Source organism: Oncorhynchus mykiss, chromosome 14 (assembly GCF_013265735.2).
Source record: "Oncorhynchus mykiss isolate Arlee chromosome 14, USDA_OmykA_1.1, whole genome shotgun sequence".
NCBI lineage: Eukaryota > Metazoa > Chordata > Actinopteri > Salmoniformes > Salmonidae > Oncorhynchus > Oncorhynchus mykiss.
Genome location: NC_048578.1, coordinates 7,231,542 through 7,254,611, shown reverse-complemented (window position 1 = coordinate 7,254,611; position 23,070 = coordinate 7,231,542). Strand labels below are relative to the sequence as shown.

The 23,070-nt window shown below is 42.4% G+C and overlaps 2 protein-coding genes across 6 annotated transcripts in view; both read right to left on the bottom strand.

Annotated features, from left to right (window-relative positions):
* The window catches only part of LOC110488661 (protein diaphanous homolog 1), a 134,123-nt gene extending 130,876 nt beyond the window's left edge, over positions 1 to 3,247 (bottom strand). For 2 of the 5 annotated variants that reach the window (XM_036942775.1, XM_036942772.1), the window contains exon 1: positions 2,443 to 3,246. In XM_036942775.1, the coding sequence (XP_036798670.1) occupies positions 2,443 to 2,547 (105 nt within the window). In that variant the 5' untranslated portion in view covers positions 2,548 to 3,246. Of the gene's footprint in view, positions 1 to 2,442 lie in introns of all 5 variants that reach the window. The other 3 variants (XM_036942774.1, XM_036942771.1, XM_036942773.1) reach the window with 3 other exon arrangements.
* Positions 3,248 to 4,953: 1,706 nt separating this feature from the next.
* Positions 4,954 to 6,833, bottom strand: LOC110488659 (small integral membrane protein 32-like). The gene is made up of 2 exons (XM_036942770.1): positions 5,891 to 6,833; positions 4,954 to 5,662 (listed from the first exon to the last, which is right to left on the bottom strand). Exons 1-2 carry the CDS (start codon positions 6,050 to 6,052, stop codon positions 5,303 to 5,305), a joined length of 522 nt encoding a protein of 173 aa, XP_036798665.1. The 5' UTR covers positions 6,053 to 6,833; the 3' UTR covers positions 4,954 to 5,302.
* Positions 6,834 to 23,070: the final 16,237 nt, after the last annotated feature.

Here is a 23,070-nt window from a genome sequence, read left to right as displayed (position 1 = left end):
AGGGGGAAACCCCTTCAGGGATGGAACCCTGCCTAGCACCGGCCAGTCGGCTGTGGAGAGCCGACACGGCGGCAAAACTTCCACCAGACCAGAGCGGCGTCCGGCTACTGGGGTGGAAGAAAAATAAAACAAAGGTGGGCGTGGGTTCCTTTGTGGAGATGAGAGAAACTTCCAGAAGGACAACCATCTCTGTAGGACTCCACCAATCAGGCCTTTATGGTAGAGTGGCCAGATGGAAGCCACTCCTCAATAAAAAGGCATGACAGCCCTTTTGGAGTTTGCCAAAAGGCACCTAAAGGACTCTCAGACCATGATAAACTAGATTCCTTGGTCTGATGAAACTATGATTGAACTCATTGTCCTGAATGCCTTAGTGTAGCATTTGGAGGAAACCTGGCACCATCCCTACGATGAAGCATGGTGGTGGAAACATCATGCTGTGGGGATGTTTTTCAGAGGCATGGACTGGGAAACTACTCAGGATCGAAGGGAAGATGAACGAAACAAAGTACAAAGAGAGCCTTGATCAAAACCTGCTCCAGAGTGCTCAGGACCTCAGACTGGGGCGAAGGTTCACCTTCCAATAGGACAACAACGCTAAGCACACAGCCAACATGTCCCAAAGCCACTTTTGGTTAAGTCTAAAAATGTCCTTGAGTGGCCAAATGTGCTTCAAAAGTACTGGGTAAAGGGTCTGAATAGGTATGTAAATATGATTTTTTGTTTTAGATATACAAACATTAAAAAAAACTGTTTCTTTGTCATTGAGTATTGTGTGTAGATTGAGGCAAAAAAAAGTTATCAATTTCAGAAAACACTAATGTAAAGAAATGTGGAAAAAGTCAAGGGGTCTGAATAATTTCCGAACGCACTCGATTTGCCCAGTTATAGCTCATTTTTGGTCAGCAATGAAAATCCTGGAAAAGTCATGGTGTGTGCCATTGTCAGAAGAGAGAGAGCTAGAGACATTGCGCAGCAGGTAAAATAATGATATAGAATAAAACAGACAAAATAGATAACCATCCTCAGCACTGACAGAACACCCCACATTGTAAAAAAAAAAAAAAAAGAAAAAGAAGCTGACTTTGGTGTGTTTGAGCAGGGTTGGATCAAAAGCCTGCACACCAAGTAGCTCTCCAGATGGGAGAGGTTGACAGACCAGGTGACCGTCCTATCAATAGATAGTTACTTCCTCCTTTTTTCTGAATTGAGAATGGTAAAAAAATAAAATAAAATAGTAGCCTAGTTAATTTAAGTGGAAAAAGTACCTGGCTGAAAGGGTAGTGTGTAACCAGCTCTATAGCTGACGCTAGTGGAAAACACTAATCGCCAATGGTGATATAGCCTAGACCTATATCAAGATAATGCAAACCAGATCACATAGCCTACACATCATTCAAGTTGCAAACATCTGCTCTAGCGAGCATGGCAGGACGCCTGGGCTGAGAACATCTGTCACTGGCACCTTCAGAACCGGGACAGTGAAGGGCTTTCTAGAGAGGGTGGAGGGGGGTTGGGGTCTTACAAAAGCATGTGATAGGGTGGGGAGCTGTGCTCGTTGACCAGGTGTGTATTTGGGCCTCTATGGTTACCATTTGTCTGTCGAATATCAGTTTCCAACTGTTGCTAGACTAGCCAGGGGTTAAATGACACGTTACTCTCCATGATGACAAGCAATTACGGGTGACTCCCCGTGCTCTCTCTTCTAGATATCACACTGAATCCATTCTTGCCATGGGTACTAAATGCTATGACGTCACTATCGCCATCCACGCGACTACTTCAAATCAGTGTGATGTACCACATGTCAGTGTTTTACTCTACGATGCAAAGTAGCATATTATTTAAATGTATTTCCCATTCATATAAAGTTTATTTCGTCATTGATGTGTAAATTACATTTCTGAATACTAGCCCGCAAGGTAAGACTACGTGGGAAAGTGGAGAAAGGCATTTATTCCATGTGTACTGTACTTCAAACTATAACTTTACCCAGGTTCCATCCTGCGACAGCAACCTGTGGAAACCCCGAACCATCTCCAAAACTAGCTAGCTAACTTGCTACAGTTACTGTTTCCAAACCGCGAGTCAAGCCGTTTGCTACATTGTCAAGCTCGTTGCAACACTTCAGAGTTTTAACATGAGGATAGCTAACGTTAGCTAGTTACTTCCTCATTTTTTCACAAACCACGTAACTTTAACACGATTGACATTAGCCTTGCAGATTTCAGAGTAGTCCGAAAACACACTGAAGGTTGTGAAATAACTGGCTGCAAATGAAATAAACGAACAGGTTTGTTAGGTAGAGATCTAAGTGGTAACGTTCTGACAACTTCTGCCACTTGTACCAAAAACAGTAGCAACTCAAGTTCCCAAGTAACATTGAACAGGAGAGCATTATTAGTTAACTCACAATCAGTGAAATATTTAATGAATACGTACAAATTTCTTTTTGCCGTCTCCATCTTCATAGTTTTTCTTTTCTTTCTTGTCCTTCTTGCTTTTGGGAGCAGAGGCAGAGGCAGAATTCCCAGAATTAGGATCCATTTGTGTAGAGATAGTTTCCTCAAAGGGAGAACAAAAATAAATCCACAAACACACCCGGTGACTTCCCGACTTTTCAAAAGTTGTCCTTTCCGACGGTAAGAAAAAAAAGTATAGCTAAGTACCCTTGAGAACTGACTACAACTATTAGCAAATGGCTAGTTAACTGGTGCTAGACAACAACCCCAAACCCCTTTTCATCCGCCTGGGATTGAAAAAGGAGGGAAATTCAAAGTACCCCCAAACAGTGGAAAGAAAACGTATTGTAGCTACTCTTGACGACTCTTTGTTGATGGAACAAACAAAACTTTACGATTACAAAAAATGTTGTGCAATTTTAGTCGCAAGGAGAGTCGTCCGTAATCCCCTCCCAAAAAAACATTGAGTGCCTCCCTGAGTGTCTGTGCGGTAGTGAATGATGGCTAATGTAATGCTAACTAGCTAGGCTAAAACTCGGTAAAAAAGATACGGTTCTTCCTACTTCCACAATATTTTTCTATACAACAAGTTGTTCTTTGTTATATCGCTGTAGACTCCAATATTGCAGTCATCTCAAATTCGTTTCCATTACTGGAACAAGTTAACTTTCCCGAGTGACAACGTTCAAACCCTTCCACGGTAGGCTTCTTCCTGCCATAACAAGTTGGAACGGGTGGGGGAGGACCATGCGCACTAGAACTATTACCTGAGAGATATGACAGATGGATGGGCAGAAGGGCCTTAAGTCATTCTTGTAAATTTGATAAATGTGAACCACAATCACGTGTGAAGTAGAATGATGCAAAACAAATGAATAATATCTTGCTTAATAAAAAGAGAAAAACATGAAGTGATTGATATGAAGACTTGAGAAAAGTAGCCTATAATTTCAGAATACCCCTCCGCTATATTTTTGGGGTCATATTTTACTCGGTCCAGCACAACTCCAGCTCAGCTCCAAAACCATTCACTATGACAAGATCCCTTTAGAACCCAACTAGACACAACCACAGAACAAATCTACAAATTAATTTCACTGTGAGATGGTAAATACATTTCTCCTTATAAACTTGCTGATTTGATTCAGGTTATAATTATTTTCAAATTTTACTTAGATTTCAAGAAGAAAGACTAATCACCGGTGTTAGGCTACCCCTTAGTGGTTAATAAACGAATAACAGACTCGGGGGAGGATGAGAACAATCCACACCTTAATTGAATGTTGATTATTTTATTTCATTTTTTTCGGATTTCAATCTTCAATAGCTGATGGAACGCTTGGTTTAAGAGCTTTTGAAGAATCAATGGTGAAATTATTTTTTATTGAAAAAATAAAAGGTGTTGATTGTTCTCCATCCTAACTCGGACTATACACTGAGTGTACAAAACATTAAGAAAACCTGCTCTTTCCATGACATAGACTGATCAAGGTGAATCCAGTTGAAAGCTATGATCCCTTATTGATGTCACTTGTTAAATCCACTTCAATCAGTGGAGGAGACAAGTTAAATAAGGATTTTTAAGCATTGAGACAATTGAGACATGGATTGTGTATGTGTGCCATTCAGAGGGTGAAATGGGCAGGACAGAATATTTAAGTTCCTTTGAACGGGGTATGGTAGTAGGTGTCAGGCGCACCAGTTTGTCTGTCAAGAACTGCAACGCTGCTGTATTTTTTTATGCTAAACATTTTCCCCGGGTGTATCCCGGTTGAATCTCAATTCGCCCCTACGAATTGAGGCTGTTCTGAGGGCAAAAGGGGGGTGCAACTCAATACTAGGAAGGTGTTCCTAATGTTTGATATACTCAGTGTATCATTTTTATAGAGATGGAACGTTTGGCTTAAGGAGCTATTAAATAAGATATTAATTTTCTCATAAATTGACAAATGTTAAGATGTGGATTGTTCTCCATCCTCCCCTGATTGAGAATATATCCTTCCCATAGTGGTGGTAGGCTTAGTTTATGAGTTATTGAAATCAGAATAATAAAAAATAAAAATAAAGGTGTAGATTCAGAATATCTCATGTTCATGGCATTACTTTGAATAAGATATATTGAAGATTGAAATCCGAATCTATTTTTATTTTCTCACAAATTCCAGACCAAAAGGTCTCGCCTGATTTAAAATATACAATTGTCAGTCATGGCATGCTTGGAAAACCAAATATCCAATATAAAACACATTTTACCTCGGTGTAAAACCAAAAGATAACCAATTTGGATTGGGCGATTTATATCAGCGTTAAACCATTAATTCCGCGAGAAATTACGCTCGTGTATTGTGAGTGAAGGCTAAATTACAAAAAAACTCCAAGGAAGCACGTGATCAGCAAGGATTGCAGTCATGAAACCTCGCTTTGTTTCTGGGACATTCAACTATCAATCCGTTTCATCCCATCACATTATCATCATCACCATATGTTGTTCATATATTTATCATAGATTTAATCATGGTTTTACACAGGACAAGGAATGAATCTTTAAGCGGCAGAATTACACAACAGGCCTACATAATAGCGCAAATTCATTACAGTGCAGTTATACAAAATGTTGTATATACACAAACAAACATTTATATGCACATAATGACATTAGTCCAGTTTGGAACATGGTGCGTAATAGGCCTCTCTCATTGTGCCAAATTAACACTTAACGGTTACGCACAGCGTTTGGACCATGCAGTTGGCAAAAATCTTAAATTCCTCCATGACTACATTCGATAACACAAGTTACCCAGTCCTGGTACAAACGTTACCACCCGATGGGGTAACGGGTTCTACTTGTAGGATGTCCGGGCCTCTCTGAGAGACCTATCGTAGGGCATGGAGGCGAAAAAGGAGGTCCTCAGCTGACAGTTGATGAAGAAGACGATGAGCAGCACGAGCAGAAACAGAACCAGACAGATCACCACGTAGGTTGCCAGGTCTGGTTTGTTCAGCTCTCCTCCCTCCCGCAGTCCTCCCCTGTTATCCGTGGGCCTGAGCAGGCCCGCCATGCTCACCGAGCCGTTGGATGCGTTCACGGACCCAGACGCGTGCGTCTGATGGGCCAACCCTAAGTCGAAGTCCGGTGCGTTGGTGGAATTCAGCAGGATTTGCCTCAACATGACCGCTTGCGTCACCCGGTCAACGTTCAACTGGGAAGGGGAGTAAAATACCAGATTTTAATCACAGACCAATGTAACGATAGGCTACCATAACGTTCAATCATGCAAATGTAGACTAAGTGAACGATCATGAGAACAACGCAATTTAGCTACAGACCCGTGTGAAAGACAATGACGCACAAGACATGGAGTGTGTCAAGAAGGCAAAGATAAAAGTGAGTGTTGAGTCAATAATACCCGTACGAGTCCGCTACTTACTTTGGTGTGTGCAGCGGAGTCTCCGCAGGTGAGGTGGAGATCCAGGGAAACAGTGCCCGCATTCCTCAGACTCTGACCGCTCTGTCCAATCTCTCCCGGGGAGAACGCGCTCTGGAGAGGCGGTGTTGTTTTGGCACTAAATCCCCTGCGCCTACAGACCATATGTCCTTGAGTCACTAATTTAGCCGCAGAACTGAATTCGTATATCCTGATATGTCGAAGTCACTAAAAATCACCAGAGGTTGTCTAGACTCGTTACCAGTGACGTAAACCGCCAAGAGCTTCTCCGGCTGTATAATGTCGAGATCATGAGGACGGAACTAGCGATTTGAATACTCGGATTTCTTCGTTGAGATTTCTTACCGTAAACACCTGGCCTATCTGGACTGTAAAGTTAACGTAATGTCGCTAAATGGTGCTACTTGGTATAGCCTAGTTGGTAAAGTTTCATAAGACCATCCTTACAAGCACGCAATTTATCTCGTCTGGCTGGTCCAAGTGGGTTCTTAAAGCGCGCTGTAACAAGTGGATTTATCGGGTAGAGCGCGGGCCGAGAAAGGGTAGACAAGGGTACACTGGTTCACCGCCGGTTCCTCCTCGCGCACGTTCTTATATCCAGGAAAGGTCGACAAGTATCGGTTTTCAGTGCCTTCAACTCCAACCGATCCCCCGACGGGAATATCGATCCAGACCCGAAGAGTGGGGTGGGGAGAGAGACAATTGATAGAGGGTTCAGAGATCCGTCTCCTCTCCGGTAGCGCTCTCTCTATCTCTCCAGGTCGTAGGCTATACAGCTTCCTCCCTGCCTCGGTTTGTGTTTTGTGGGGAGAGGATAGATTGGTTACCAAGAGAGGGAGAGGGCGAACGCTGGACGGGCTCGGGGTTGGTTAAGAGATGCCATTGGACAGGGACGAGTTAAAGTCAAGCGTGTCATGTGACGTCTTGTTCCCCTCACTCTTTCCTTCTCTCGTGTTTTTCTCCCAACATGTCCTTATTCATTTGTGAGAAGGTGAGTGAAACAATTGTTATGTCAGTGCGGAATCTCTCAGGGTGATTAAAACTAAGCTGTGTGTGTGTGTGTGTGTGTGTGTGTGTGTGGGGGGGGGGGACAGCCCCAAACCAGTCCAGCGACTAGGCTGCAAGCTGAATGTATTTATTTTACCCCTCGGGTGTAAATACAGCATGATGCAGTATGATGCAAGTAGGCTAAAGTCTTCTGGTAGAGCCTGAAAGTGTAATTTTCTCAGAGTTGGAGTGGATGACTAATAACACCCTGATGTGTTCCAGCTAAAAGGACTGAGGAGACATTTGGGACGGAGATTTGAGTGTTATTTATATAAACACTATTTATACAAAAGTATGTGGACACGCCTTCAAATTAGTGGATTCGGCTCTTTCAGCCACACCCGTTGCTGACAGCGTATAAAATTGAGCACTCAGCCACGCAATCTTCATAGACAAACAATGGCGGTAGAATGGCCTTTGAAGAGTTCAGTTACTTTCAACATGGCACCGTCATAGGATGCCACCTTTCCAAAAAGTCAGGTCATCAAATGTCTGCCTTGCTAGAACTGCCCTAGTCAACTGTAAGTGCTGTTATTGTGAAGTGGAAACATCTAGGAGCAAGAACGGCTCAGCCGCAAAGTGGTAGGCCACACCGGCTCACAGAACGGGACCGCCGAGTGCTGAAGCGACTATTGTGTAAAAATCGTCTGTCCTAGGTTGCAACACTCACTACCGAGTTCCAAACTGCCTCTGGAAGCAACGTCATTACAAGAACTGTTCGTCGGGAGCCTCATGAAATGGGTTTCCATGGCCGAACAGCCGCACACAAGCCTATAGATTATCATGCGCAATGCCAAGTGTCGACTGGAGGGGTGTAAAGCTTGCTGCCATTTGAGTCTGGAGCAATGGAAACATGTTCACTGGTGTGATGAATCACACTTCACTAATCTGGCAGTCTGACGGATGAATCTAGGTTTGGCGGATGCCAGGAGAACGCTACCTGCCCCAATGCATAGTACCAACTTTACAGTTTGGTGGAGGCAGAATAATGGTCTGGGTCTGTTTTTCATGGTTTGAGCTGGGTGCCTTAGTTCCAGTGAAGGGAAATCTTAACACTACAGCATACAATGACATTCTAGATGATTCTGTGCATCCAACTTTGTGGCAACATTTTTGGGAAGGCCCGTTCCTGTTTCAGCATGACAATGCCACTGTGCACAAATCGAGGTCCATACAGAAATGGTTTGTTGAGATCGGTGTGGAAGAACTTGACTGGCCTGCACAGAGCCCTGACCTCAACCCCATCAAACACCTTTGGGATGAACTGGAACGCCGACTATGAGCCAGGCCTAATCGCCCAACATCAGTGCCCAACCTACCTAATGCTCTTGTGGCTGAATGGAAGAAATTCCCTGCAGCAATGTTCCAACATCTAGTGGAAAGCCTTCCCAGAAGATTGGAGGCTGTTATAGCAGCAAAGGGCGGCCAAACTCCATATTATTGGCCATGAGTTTGGAATGAGATGTAACGACGAGCATGGTGTCCACATACTTTTGGTCATGTAGTGTATATTCTGGGAAACTATAATCCTGTATAGAATGGACATTTGGAGATGGTGAGGCTTTATGGATCATAACAGCTGAATGCATGTACAAGCACCCCTATATAAGCCTACAAATCTGAAAGCTTCTTGCCAAAAGTGAGTGGATTGACACATGGTTTCTGAATTCCCAAAGTGCAAATAGAACGCAGTATGTATGAAAATTGCTACATTGTCATAATAGCCTTGTGTGCCACGCTCATAGTTGTCACGCAGCTGGTAAATGACACCAGTATGATATTATTGTGTTTGGCTGCAGAGAACAACCATTCTCTATAACAACTGTGACAGCCTCCATCACTAACCCTCCCTAATACAAGGAGACTAATGGTTCTTTCTGTCTCTCTGTCTCTCTCTGTCTCGTCTCTGCCTGACTGTCACAATGGAAATCACACTCACCTGCTGTCGGTTTGGAGAATATGACAGAATGGGCATGAATACAGCACAGCCCCTGAAGAGAAACCACAAAGACCACTGCAAAACATTAGGCATCAGTCTAATCTCTATTTTAGAATGAAAGGATATGATGACATTTGTCATGAATATTCAGGTGAAGGTGACCATTGGGCCCATCATTATTATAGTAGGAATTTGGGTATGATTAATACACCACTGCCTTAAAAGGTTGGCTGGCTGGTTCATATTCATGAGCACCTGTCGTGGTCGCAACAGGACGTGTTGGCAAGGCAAGGACAGACTGATATGGTCCACTGATGGACACATGCACACACGCACCTCATAAATATCTGCCAAGCGAGGAAAGATTAAAAAACATTCACCATTGCAGAACAGGAGTTTGATTTCATGTGCAATATTAAATATGATATCTTACAGTACCATCATAACAATATGATACAACAGAATCTAAACAACTAGAAAATAGTACAAATAAATAAAAACACTAATGAGTAGGTGTATCAACTTTTGACTAGTACTGTAAAAAGTAGATTTGAAATGCAGGAGTAGAAAATAAAATAAAAACATTCTAGGGAAATAGAGACTGGTATAAAACTCTAAAATGTTGTTGTTGTTTAAATGCTTTCTGTTATCTGTTATATATATGATATATGTATGTATGTATGTACAGTTGAAGTCAGAAGTTTACATACACTTAGATTGAAGTCATTGAAAATAATTTTTCAACCACTCCACACATTTCTTGTTAACACACTATAGTTTTGGCAAGTCTGTTAGGAAATCTACTTTGTGCATGACACAAGTATTTTTTCCAACAATTGTTTACAGACAGATTATTTCACTTATAATTCACTGTATCACAATTCCAGTGGGTGAGAAGTTTACATACACTAAATTGACTGTGCTTTTAAACACCTTGGAAAATTCCAGAAAATTATGTCATGGCTTTAAATGCTTCTGATAGGCTAATTGACATCATTTGAGTCAATTGAAGGTGTACCTGTGGATGTATTTCAAGGCCTACCTTCAAACTGACATCATGGGAAAATCAGAAGAAAGCCAAGTCCTCAGAAAAAAAATTGTAGACCTCCACAAGTCTGGTTCATCCTTGGGAGCAATTTCCAAACCCCTGAAGGTGCCACGTTCATCTGTAAAAAACAATAGTACGCAAGTATAAACAACATGGGACCACGCAGCCGTCATTCAGCCCAGGAAGGAGACGCGTTCTGTCTCCTAGAGATTAACGTACATTGGTGCGAAAAGTGCAAATAAATCTCAGAACAACCGCAAAGGACCTTGTGAAGATGCTGGAGGAAACAGGTACAAAAGTCTCTATAGCCACAGTAAAACGAGTCCTATTTCGACATAACCTGAAAGACCGCTCAGCAAGGGAGAAGCCACTGCTCCAAAACCGCCATAAAAAAAGCCAGACTGGTTTGCAACTGCACATGGGGACAAAGATCGTACTTTTTGGAGAAATGTCCTCTGGTCTGATGAAACAAAAATAGAACTGTTTGGCCATAATGACCATCGTTATGTTTGAAGGAAAAAGGGGGAGGCTTGCAAGCTGAAAAACACCATCCCAACCGTGAAGCACGGGGGTGGCAGCATCATGTTGTGGGGGTGCTTTTCTGCAGGAGGGACTGGTGCACTTCACAAATTAGATGGCATCATGAGGTAGGAAATTTATGTGGATATATTGAAGCAACGTCTCAAGACATCAGTTAGGAAGTTAAAGCTTGGTCGCAAATGGGTCTTCCAAATGAACATTGACCCCAAGCATGCTTCCAAAATTGTGGCAAAATGGCTTAAGGACAAGAAAGTAAAGGTATTGAAGTGGCCATCACAAAGCCCTGACCTCAAGCCCATAGAAAATGTGTGGGCAGAACTGAAAAAGCGTGTGCGAGCAAGGAGCCCTACAAACCTGACTCAGTTACACCAGCTCTGTCAGGAGGAATTGGCCAAAAATTCACCCAACTTATTTTGGGAAGTTTGTGGAAGGCTACCCCGAAATGTTAAGTTAAACAATTTAACCACTAAATAATTGAGTGTATGTAAACTTCTGACCCACTGGGAATGTGATGAAAGAAATAAAAGCTGAAATAAATCATTCTCTCTACTATTATTCTGACATTTCTCATTCTTAAAATAAAGTGGTGATCCTACCTGACCTAAGACCGGGATTTTTTTACTCTGATTAACTGTCAGGAATTGTGGAAAACTGAGTTTAAATTTATTTGGCTAAGGTGTATGTAAACTTCCAACTTCAACTGTATATGTATTATATGTATGTATGTCCAGTACCAGTCAAAAGTTTGGACACACCTACTCATTCAAGGGTTTTTCTTTATTTTTTACTATTTTCTACATCATAGAATTAGACATCAAAACTATGAAATAGCAAATGTGGAATCATGCAGTAACCAAACAAGTGTTAAAACCTCTACAGCACCGGTGGGCAATTCCAGTCCTCCAGGGCCTAGTTGATGTCACTGATTTTGCCCCAGCTAGCACACCTGACTCCAATCACCTAATCATGATCTTCAGTTTATAATGCAATTTGATTAATGAGCTGTGTCTGCTAGGGATGGAGAAACAGTGTGACACCAATCAGACCCTCGAGGACTGGAGTTGCCCACCCCTGCTCTATGGGATCGGTGGGTCCCCCGCGGAACGGTTGAGCGAACGTAGGCTAATGTTATTAGCATGAGGTTGTAAGCTACAAGAACATTTCCCAGGATATAGACATATCTGATATTGGCAGAAAGCTTAAATTCTTGTTAATCTAACTGCACTGTCCAATTTACAGTAGCTATTACAATGAAATAATACCATGATATTGTTTAAGGAGAGTGTACAGTCATGAACTTGAAAATGTATTAATAAACCAATTAGACACATTTGGGCAGTCTTGATACATAATTTCGAACAGAAATGCAATGGTTCATTTGATCAGTGTTTTTTCTTTTGTATTATCTTTTGACATATCTAATCTAATTCTCCTACATTAATTTAACATTTCTTGCCATGTTCTTGCCAGAAATTCCACAAATTAACTTTTAACAAGGCACAGTTGTTAATTGAAGTGCTTTCCAGGGGACTACCTCATGAAGCTGGTTGAGAAAATGACACGCATGTGCAAAGCTGTCATCAAGGCAAAGCGTGGCTACTTTAAAGAATCTCAAATATAAAATAGATTTTGAGTTGTTTAACACCTTTTATGGTTACTACAAGATTCCATGTGTTATTTCACAGTTTTGATGTCTTCCATATTATTCTACAATGTAGAAAGTAGTAAAAAATAAAAACCCTGAAATAAGTAGGTTTGTCCAAATGTTTGACTGGTATACAACTGTATACAACTAATGTCATTGGAGCCAAAGGATATGTTATAAACACAAAGAAACAGAAACAACCCAAAAACAACACGACGACCAAACATGGTGTGGTGTAACCGTGGTGTGGTGTAATTTAATCTTCAATAGCTTCCTATCCTTCTCTCCTCTCCCTAATGTATTAATGTAAACTGCATGGAAGGTATAAATGTGAAACAGAATCCTATTTAGTGCTTCCATCGATTACAATCACAAGTAAGAGGACATAAGAGGTAGTGGTAGAGTATGATCTACATAATTGTGTCAAATTCCTTTATATAAAAGACCTAGCCCACTGCATTTCAAATGACCTGTGGACAACTATGTGAAATATGATCACCTTGTTATGCACTGCACTGCTATGCAACAGAAACCAAAATATATGAAATGCTAAGAGGCGTTAAGACCCCAGTACTTGGTAAAATCTCCTCGTCGCAGCTGTACACAAATATAAGCCGTGAGTCATGTTTACATTTAGGGAAGGGAAAACATCCAAGTAATTGTGACGAGTAAAGAGATTATAATATATTTTCTTGATTGACACTCTTTCTATGTAGGCCTACTCTGCTACAGACTCACCACACACTCTTCCCCCCCCCCCCTCTCCTCAGCACCCAATGAGAATGACCCACTTTCCCAGTGCTCCGCTGTCCAACTCGATCTCTTTACATTCCGCTGGGTGACAGTCTCACCCGTATTTGCGAAATTCCGATCCCGTCTCCTGACATGAGGTCGACAAGCGGATTGCGTGGACACAGAGAGGGGCAACCTACTCTGGCGGAGAGGGGCAACCATGAGAGAACTAAATATATAAATAAATATATAGGTGTTCAAAGATGCAGTAACCACTCTGTAACTCTGTAGATAATTGTGTTCATTATACAGCTCTGCTCATTAGCTGGTAACCTCTGACAATCCAATTTTGAATCAACACTGCATTAGAATTCTCACCCAGCAGTACTGAAGTAGGCTTCATTAGGGACCGTGCCAATCTGAGTGATTCTCTCTCTTTCTTCTCTCTCTCTCTGACACACTCGGCTCTCTCATTGTCTCTCTCTCTTTCTACGGCTCTTTCTTATTAACACATGCATCCAAGAAAGAAAGAAAGACAAACGTCAAATGATGGATCAGCAAGGGATCATGTTCACAATAAATATGAAAAATGTTTTTGTCTTTGTCTTGTGAAATATTTTACAAGGGAACAGAGAGGTTATTGAGACAGTCCTGAGAGAGAGAGAGAGAGGCCAGTGCGATTGTTCAGGAGTGCTTTTTGCGATGAGACATAATCGTCCCCAGCGGGGGCTGAGGACGAGTCGACAGGGATTACGTACGCAGCACACACATCCACCCCCTTCCCGTCGCTGGGTGCCGCTCACTGGAGCGCTGCAGTGCCATGCAGTGTGTTTGGAAGGAAGGTCGACTTTGACTCTGTGATATAATCCCTCATATGCCTCATTCAATGTTTTGACTTTCCTCCAATACTGTAACGTTCTCCCACCAAAACTGGATTCGGGTGTTTTAGTGTCGCAGTAGATACACTTCTCCTAAATGTGTGTGATCTCAACCTAAATATCACACTACTTTCAATAGCAATTTCCCCCAAATGAAATAATACCACTGGAGCCAGAGGATATGTCTGAGAGATATGAGTGCCTCTGTATGTTTCTATAATTGGATGGGTATTACATCTTGGGAGGGCAGCAACATCATTTCAAGACCCACATTCAGCTCACTACAGTCATTTAATAGAGGCGAGAGGGAATGTCTTCTCATAGCCCTATTACTGTGCTACAGACAGGCCAGGGACAAAGCTGACAGGCCAGGGATAGAGGTGCGTGTGTGGGGGACATACTGTAGAGCAATGGTTCCCAAACTGTGGGTCGCGGCATGGGTCCAGGTGGATTGCGGGATGACATTTTTATCTATTTAAATTTGGAATGGAAAAAACTCTTTCAATGTAAACTTCAACAACTTAAACTAAATTAAAAGTATTTTAAAAAGATAATGGACCTACATATATATTTTTTAAATAATAGCCTAAAGTCTTACAATCAACTTACAATCAACAGAATTAAATCTAGACAATCAGGCCCCCAATGATTTTGTTAGAATGTTTAGAGCATAAGCAGTAGCCATGTCAAAATGCATAGAATTGCAGAAAATTAGCTTAAAAATGGAACATTCTTCTCTCAGCTCCATGGCAAAATGTATTGAATTGCAGAAAAAAGTGCAACCTTTATTTGAGCTCCATGACAAAATGTATAGAATTAGCTTGAAAGGGGCAATCTGTAGTAGCTACATACAATGTTTGGACGTATAAAGTAATGATGTGTACCCATTGATTCATAAAGAAGAAAACCTATAAATGCATCATGAGCTAAGTTCAACTGATGTACCCCGATGTTTGTAAACAATGTCAATCTAAACAAACACTATATAGATAAAAAAAAAAAAGTTTCAGTCCTTGCCTCCATTGCGCTGTATGTGAAATTGAGAGTGGTTACATTTCTCCAGCCCCATCCCTCAGCTTTTTACATAAACAGGTAGCAGGGAAAACACCTTTGTTATTGTTTCAACTGCTGACTGCCGCTTTAAAATGGAAAAATTCTCTCTCCACTGCCAAGATTCTATATTTTACTTATGCTTTGGTCTGTGTACGTTTTTTTCACCGTTCAACCCTTATCGTGGGTCGCGACGCAAAAGACACCTCAATTGATGTAGAGGTGATGTAGAGTGTGCATGATCAGGCCTCTCAATGTGTGCTGTATACACAAAGCCATTAGTTCCCTTCAGCCGCAATACAGCTTACCTCCATCAGAACTGAGTGTCCCTGCTGCCAACCTAGAGCACACAGACCAGACCCAAAACACAACGGCTGATAACAGCCAGATACAGACAGACACTGCTGCTTTGATAAAATACTTGACACACACATGAGCCTATTCAGTCCATCCAGTTGTCATTTAAAAAAATAAAATAAAGCATTCTTCATTTGCTGAGTTTTAATTGATTCACACACTTAACATTGTTTCATTGGCAACCTAAGTCCAAACTCGCCTTTTCCCATTAAAAGATGGATGTTAGTGTTGACTTGCTCTGTCTGTAAAATCTGGGAACTGATTTTGAATGCCTAGTCTGATAGCAGGGGTAATGTAGGGTAATGTGGCAGGTCCTCTGTTAGTGGTTACATGGCTTCAAACATGCTGCATTGGGCTCCTATTCTTCTCTGATGATTCTTGTCTGACTGCAGTCAAGATACACGCAAACAACGATTACGGTATCCCCCTCTCAATTTTCACAATTATCTTCCTTTCTTACCTCTGCCTCCTCTTTTCACCTCTGCTGGAAATGACTGGGCAAATGATGATTTTCCTTCAATGTACTGTACATCAAAAACCCTGGCTGAATGGGGGCTCTGTACAATTAGTCCCTTGACTATCCTCTCAGAAATATGAAATACTGTTTTATTTTCATCTGTTACAGAGCCAGAGCCATTCACATCCACAACAATCAGACAAGGAACACATCTCCAAATGAAAAGACTCCGGAACATGACACTTGAAAAAACAAGAACGTTTCTGTTTCTATGAGAGACATATTTTTTTTTACCACAGTGCTCTTATGGAAATCACATCCACTCCAGAATATTTGGTTCTAAGGCTCAAATGTATTATTGAATGCATAGAAATGTTTCTGTCTCACTTTGACATGATTGGTAAAAGCAGAGTGGATTGTGCTCTTTTCTTTCTTCAGAAATATGTTTTGCTGAGTCAAGCCATACAAGATGCCAGCCATCTCCCATAAGGGCTGATCTCAGGTCAGCTCTCCTTGCTCTCACCCTTTCCATTAACCTCCTAACATCAACACTGACCATGGACCAGTTTGTTTACAGCGCAAAATCAATACAACAAGGACCCAGTGTCTTATAGGATATTCTGCTTAGGATGCCATTTTGGCTTCCTAAAACTGCTGCGAAAGATCAGAAGTCGGTGACGGGACGGGACGGGGACGGGGGGATGGGCAGGTGTTCGCTCCAGTGAGCCATGAGGCAGAGGGACCAGAGCTGCCTTGTTAGCATGTACCCCACAGCACCACATGGCCTTCTCTTTAAAGATCGCAAACAAGTAGCAGAGGTGAATAACAGAGCATGGTAAGTGTCTGCTCTGTGCCTGTTGTTGATTACAGGGTGGTTTTGGCTGGGTCACTAGTAGGCTGTAGGGGGCCTGGGGACCAAGCAGGAAGAGAAGAGATAAGCACACAGCTAATTACACGCTGCTGAACTGCTTCCAGTGTCACCTGGTCACACACACACACACACACACACACACACACACACACACACACACACACACACACACACACACACACACAAAGGAGAGAAAGACAATGCAACAAATACCTGAGAGAGGGGGAGGAGGTTTTCACAATTCCTGATATTTAATCATAGTAAAAATTCCCTGTCTTAGGTCAGTTAGGATCACCACTTTATTTTAAGAATGTGAAATGTCAGAATAATAGTAGAGAGAAGGATTTATTTCAGCTTTTATTTCTTTCATCACATTCCCAGTGGGTCAGAAGTTTAAATACACTCAATTAGTATTTGGTAGCATTGCCTTTTAAATGGTTTCAATTGGGTCAAACATTTCGGGTAGCCTTCCACAAGCTTCCCACAATAAGTTGGGTGACTTTTGGCCCATTCCTCCTGACAGAGCTGGTGTAACTGAGTCAGGTTTGTAGGCCTCCTTGCTCGCACACGCTTTTTCAGTTCTGTCCACACATTTTCTATAGGCTTGAGGTCAGGGCTTTGTGATGGCCACTTCAATACCTTTACTTTCTTGTCCTTAAGACATTTTGCCACAACTTTGGAAGTATGCTTGGGGTCAATGTTCATTTGGAAGACCCATTTGCGACCAAGCTTTAACTTCCTAACTGATGTCTTGAGACGTTGCTTCAATATATCCACATAATTTTCCTACCTCATGATGCCATCTAGTTTGTGAAGTGCACCAGTCCCTCCTGCAGAAAAGCACCCCCACAACATGATGCTGCCACCACCGTGCTTCACGGTTGGGATGGTGTTTTTCAGCTTGCAAGCCTCCCCCTTTTTCCTTCAAACATAACGATGGTCATTATGGGCAAACAGTTCTATTTTTGTTTCATCAGACCAGAGGACATTTCTCCAAAAAGTATGATCTTTGTCGCCATGTGCAGTTGCAAACCATAGTCTGTCTTTTTTATGGCGGTTTTGGAGCAGTGGCTTCTACCTTGCTGAGCGGCCTTTCGGGTTATGTCGAAATAGGACTCGTTTTACTGTGGATATAGATACATTTGTACCTGTTTCCTTCAGCATCTTCACCAGGGCCTTTACTGTTGTTCTGGGATGTATTTGCACTTTTCGCACCAATGTACGTTAATCTCTAGGAGACAGAACACGTCTCCTTCCTGAGCGGTATGACGGCTGCGTGGTCCTATGGTGATTATACTTGCGTACTATTGCTTGTACTAATGAACGTGGCATCTTCAGGCGTTTGGAAATTGCTCCCAAGGATGAACCAGACTTGTGGAGGTCTATCATTTTTTTTCTGAGTTCTTGGCTGATTTTTTGAAGGTAGGCCTTGAAATACATCCACAGATACAATTCCAATTGACTCAAATGATGTCAATTAGCCTATCAGAAGCTTCTAAAGCCATGACATCATTTTCTGGAATTTTCCAAGCTGTTTAAAGGCACAGTCAACTTTGTGTATGTAAACTTCTGACCCATTGGAATTGTGATACAGTGAATTATAAGTGAAATAATCTGTCTGTAAACAATTGTTGGAAAAATTACTTGTGTCATGCACAAAGTAGATGTCCTAACCGACTTGCCAAACCGATAGTCTGTTAACAAGAAATTTGTGGAGTGGTTGAAAAACGAGTTTTAATGACTGCAACCTTAGTGTATGTAAACGTCCGACTTCAACTGTATCTCATTTCTCGAAAAGTATTTGTTGATTGAGTGTTGTCCGGTAGGCTAAGCATCAGGGCAGAAGAGTACTGAATGTTTACCAAACCTCAGGGAATGGAGTTCATCGATGGATGAAGAGGTTTGTATTTGTATTAATTAGGGATCCCCTTTAGCTGCTGCCAAGGCAGACAAATTAAGGCACATTGCACATAAAACAAAAGATAACAGTACATCATATAACATTATTACACCATTACATATCTACAATACAAAATGTATAATACCACCATTCATCAATATTACAATGTACATAGTCACTTTAACCATATCTACATGTACATACTACCTCAATCAGCCTGACTAACCGGTGTCTGTATTATAGCTTCGCTACTTTTATAGCCTCGCTACTGTATATAGCCTGTCTTTTTGCTATTGTTTTATTTCTTTACCTACCTATGGTTCACCTAATACCTTTTTTGCACTATTGGTTAGAGCCTGTAAGTAAGCATTTCACTGTAAGGTTGTATTCAGCGCACGTGACAAATAAACTTTGATTTGATGTGTGTAGAGTGTGTCTATAGCAGATTCCCACAATAAAGGGCTTTAGGTGAGGCAGATGGAACCTGTAGCCATATTACTTCAACAGTATTTAACATGAGATCCTCTCTAAGCTTTACAGGAATGTGGTTCTTAATATAGACCATGACACCTCCCCCATTGGCATTTTTTACATTTTTAATGTTACCCCTTTTTCTCCCCAATTTTCGTGGTGTCCAATTGTTTTAGTAGCTACTATCTTGTCTCATCGCTACAACTCCCGTACGGGCTCGGGAGAGACGAAGGTTGAAAGTCATGCGTCCTCCGATACACAACCCAACCAAGCCGCACTGCTTCTTAACACAGCGCGCATCCAACCCGAAAGCCAGCCGCACCAATGTGTCGGAGGAAACGCAGTGCACCTGGCAACCTTGGTTAGCGCGCACTGCGCCCGGCCCGCCACAGGAGTCGCTGGTGCGCGATGAGACAAGGATATCCCTACCTGCCAAACCCTCCCTAACCCGGACGACGCTAGGCCAATTGTGCGTCGCCCCACGGACCTCCCGGTCGTGGCCATTGGCATTTCTGTATTTTATGTAGATGTTATAACCATGTATTGCTACCACTGTATCATCAAAGGTATTATCTAAGTGAGTTTCAGAGATAGTTAGATAATGAATGTCATCTGTTACTAACAAGTTATTGACTTCATGAACCTTGTTTCTTAGGCTACATATGTTAACGTGGGCTATTTTTAGCACTTTTCTGGGATGCTTGATTGTTTTCGTTGCTTTACCGGGAAGCTTAGCAGAAGTTGACATGCTGGTGTTATTTATGTTAGTGCAGGGTGAGCTGGTTCATAGGCACATTATTACTGCATACAATAGCTGTGGGATCAGCAGAGGCATTCATGGCAGTTAGAGCGACATAAATTAGGTTACTTACATTGTGTCTTCCAACGCCCCTGGGATAATGTACAGTTGCTGTAGCATTATGACAACTCAGCAACACAATGGTAGAGAATAAATGAGCTGGGCTTGGGTCATTGACAAGTCATTGTCCCAAAGTAGCCTTCTAATTCTGTGAAAGAATCCAGGAACCCAAATGATTTGGGTGGATCCCATCCTCCTTATAAAATGAGCTTTGTTTCCAGAAGGTATAATAATTGTCAATAAATGTTACACCCACAGAGCTGCGATAGTTTCATAGCCAGTTACGGAGGGATACAAGTCTGCTGAAACGTTCAATGCCACGATTTAGGGAGAGCAGATGGCCAGATATCATGGGGCGTTTGTTGGTGTCAAGCAGTGATGCAGTCAGTTCTTTAAAATCCATCTTCAGCTGTTCTGGGCTGTCCTTCATAATGTCATTGAATCACACATGAACTATGATAGCCTCAATTTCCTAATACTGGTTTCAAATGTATGGGAGCAGCTTATCGATGTCTTGTACTTGTGCTCCTGGACAGCACAACGTTTTTGCCACAGTACATTTTGTGCCCAATACAATGGCTGGAGGAAGAGAATGGAGAAATCCGCCCATTCCTACTCCTTACACAATTTGTTGAATCTTTCACGGGCCAATGTAAAGCAGGATAGCATACACCCAGAGCTCCCGGCGATATGTTTAGACCTCCCACAGCAGGCAGTGCCCTGTCAGATCCAGGGAGAGGGATAAGAGACGAACTCCACGACAAAGCCATTGCTGGAGTCAGCGTAGTTGGAGTCAGCGTAGTTGGAGTCAGCGTAGTTGGAGTCAGCGTAGTTGGAGTCAGCACCGCCGCCGCAGACACAGGAAATCCCAGAGATGGAGGTGCAGGTAGATCAGGCACCAGTGCAGTAAAGCTATTCCTTATGTCAATCTGCTCTGAACCTCTCGCAGTCACTCCCGTCCACTTAGCAGCAAGCTGCTGCCTTTGGTTTCCGCGACTTGTGACATGGGACCAGAGCTAATTGGAGCAACCTTCCTGCTGTTCTCCATCTACTTCAGAAGCAGATGGAGACAACTTCCTGGGCAGGCAAGATCCAGGAAGCACAGGGCATTCAGATAGCAAGAGATGACAAGGAAGGGAAACAGGCCCGAGCAGCATCCAGCCATAGGAGTAAAGAATGAGAATGTTCCAGTTTGCGTTTTCCCCATAAGTTCGCGCAGACGTGAGCTTTGTTTGCTAAGCATAGACACTTCTGTACTCCTCCTCTAGCAAACAATTGCCGCATTGGAATTCATTGGACAAGAGCGTAATAAACAGCTTCTACAGTGCTGGAAACATTTGTTTGCTATTCCAGGCAAAGCAGGCTCCATTGCAACCGAGCTAGCTAGCTGGCTAGTTGGTAGCAGGTGTTGACACAAACACTTAAGAAATAAATATTTAAAAAATAAAAATAAAACAAAGTAAAACTTCAGAAACAACAGGCCGAAGCAACAGGCCGAGGTGCATGAGGTATACGAGTTCTTGACAGGAAATGACACTCATCGACAACTCATGGGGGACAATCCAAACCACACCAGAGAGAGGGTGTCAGGTTTACTGTCACACACACAAGGTATAATTGGGCAAGACCCTTGGAGGTCATACAAATAGAGGGAAAGTTGAATAAGAGCACTGAATATATAAAATAAATAGTATTTCTGTGTACTGGGAAAAGCACACTCGAGACAACCTTAGTTGCCATGGAAATAGGACTGTTCAGCTTTGGGTTGGAGAGCTGTGTTTATGTGTGTTTGTGCATGTGTGCATGCATGTGTTTTTTTCCCCCCCGTTGTGCATCTTCGTGACTGAATACCACATAAGGCCAGAAGATTAACTTATAAAGCTGCAATATGTAACTTTTTGGGCGACCCGACAAAATTCACATAGAAATGTGAGTTATAGATCTGTCTGTCACACCCTGATCTGTTTCACCTTGTGATTGTCTCCACCCCCTCCAGGTGTCGCTTATTATTCCTGTGTTTCCTGTCTCCCTGTGCCAGTTCGTCTTGCATGTTTTTCAAGTCAACCAGCGTTTTTCCCGTACTCCTGCTTCTATTCTCTTTTGCTAGTCCTCACAGTTTTTGACCCTTGCCTGTTTTCTGGACTCCGTACCCACCTGCCTGACCATTCTGCCTGCCCTGACCTCGAGCCTGCCTGCCACACTGTACCCCCTGGACTCTGAACTGGTTTTGACCTTTTGCCTGTCCACGACCTGCCCCTTTTGGATTGTTTAATAAATATCAAGACTCCATCTGCCTCCCGTGTCTGCATCTGGGTCTCGCCGTGCCCATACACTGTCATTCTCATTGAAAGCAAGTCTAAGAAGAAGTAGATCGGTTCCATGTGCACTATTTCTATGCTCCCAGTTTTTCATTTTCGGTTTTGTACACCAGCTTCGAACACCTTTTAAAATACAATATTTTTGTTTATGGGAACTATATTTCACAGCAGTTTAGATGGTACAATTATTATTTATTATTATTATTATTATTAGGCACACTATTAGCATTTTAGCAACCAGGAAACGGCGGAACGATTTCTGTATAGTGCATCTATAAAGCTGACTTTCACAGGAGTTCCCGGCCCCATCCTGTTTGCCTACAGACTATACAGTGAGGTATATACAGTGCCTTCGGAAAGTGTTCAGATCCCTTGACTTTTTCCACACTTTGTTACATTACAGCCTTCTTCTAAAATTGATAAAATAATTTTGTTCCTCATCAATAGCCCATAATGACAAAGCAAAAACTGAAACATCCCATTTACATAAGTATTCAGACCATTTACTCAGTACTTATTTGAAATACTTTTGGCAGCGATTACAGTCTCGAGTCTTCTTGGGTATGATGATATGAGCTTGGCACACCTGTATTTGGGGAGTTTCTCCCATTCTTCTCTGCAGATCCTCTCAAGCTCTGTCAGGTTGGATGGGGAGTGTCGCTGTACAGCTATTTTCAGGTCTCTCCAGAGATGTTCGATCGGGTTTAAGTCTGGGCCCTGGCTGGGCCACTCAAGGACATTCAGAGACTTGTCCCAAAACTTCTGCATTGTCTTGGCTGTGTGCTTAGTCGTTGTCCTGTCGGAAGGTGAACCTTCACCCCAGTCTGAGGTCCTGAGTGCTCTGGAGCAGGTTTTCCTCAAGGATCTATCTGTACTTTGCTCCGTTGATCTTTCCCTCGGTCCTGTTTCCCAGTCCCTGCCGCTGAAAAAAGTCCCCACAGCATGATGCTGCCGCCATCATTCTTCACCGTAGGGATGGTGCCAGGTTTCCTCCAGACGTGACTCTTGGCATTCAGGCCAACGTGTTCAATCTTGGTTTCATCAGACCAG

Bases quoted from the DNA above. Each gene is read 5' to 3' on its own strand.
- LOC110488659 (XM_036942770.1), bottom strand. From the start codon at position 6,052: ATGGTCTGTAGGCGCAGGGGATTTAGTGCCAAAACAACACCGCCTCTC. The intron at 5,663-5,890 runs GTAAGTAGCGGA...TCCCCTTCCCAG, and splicing joins ACTCCGCTGCACACACCAAA to TTGAACGTTGACCGGGTGAC.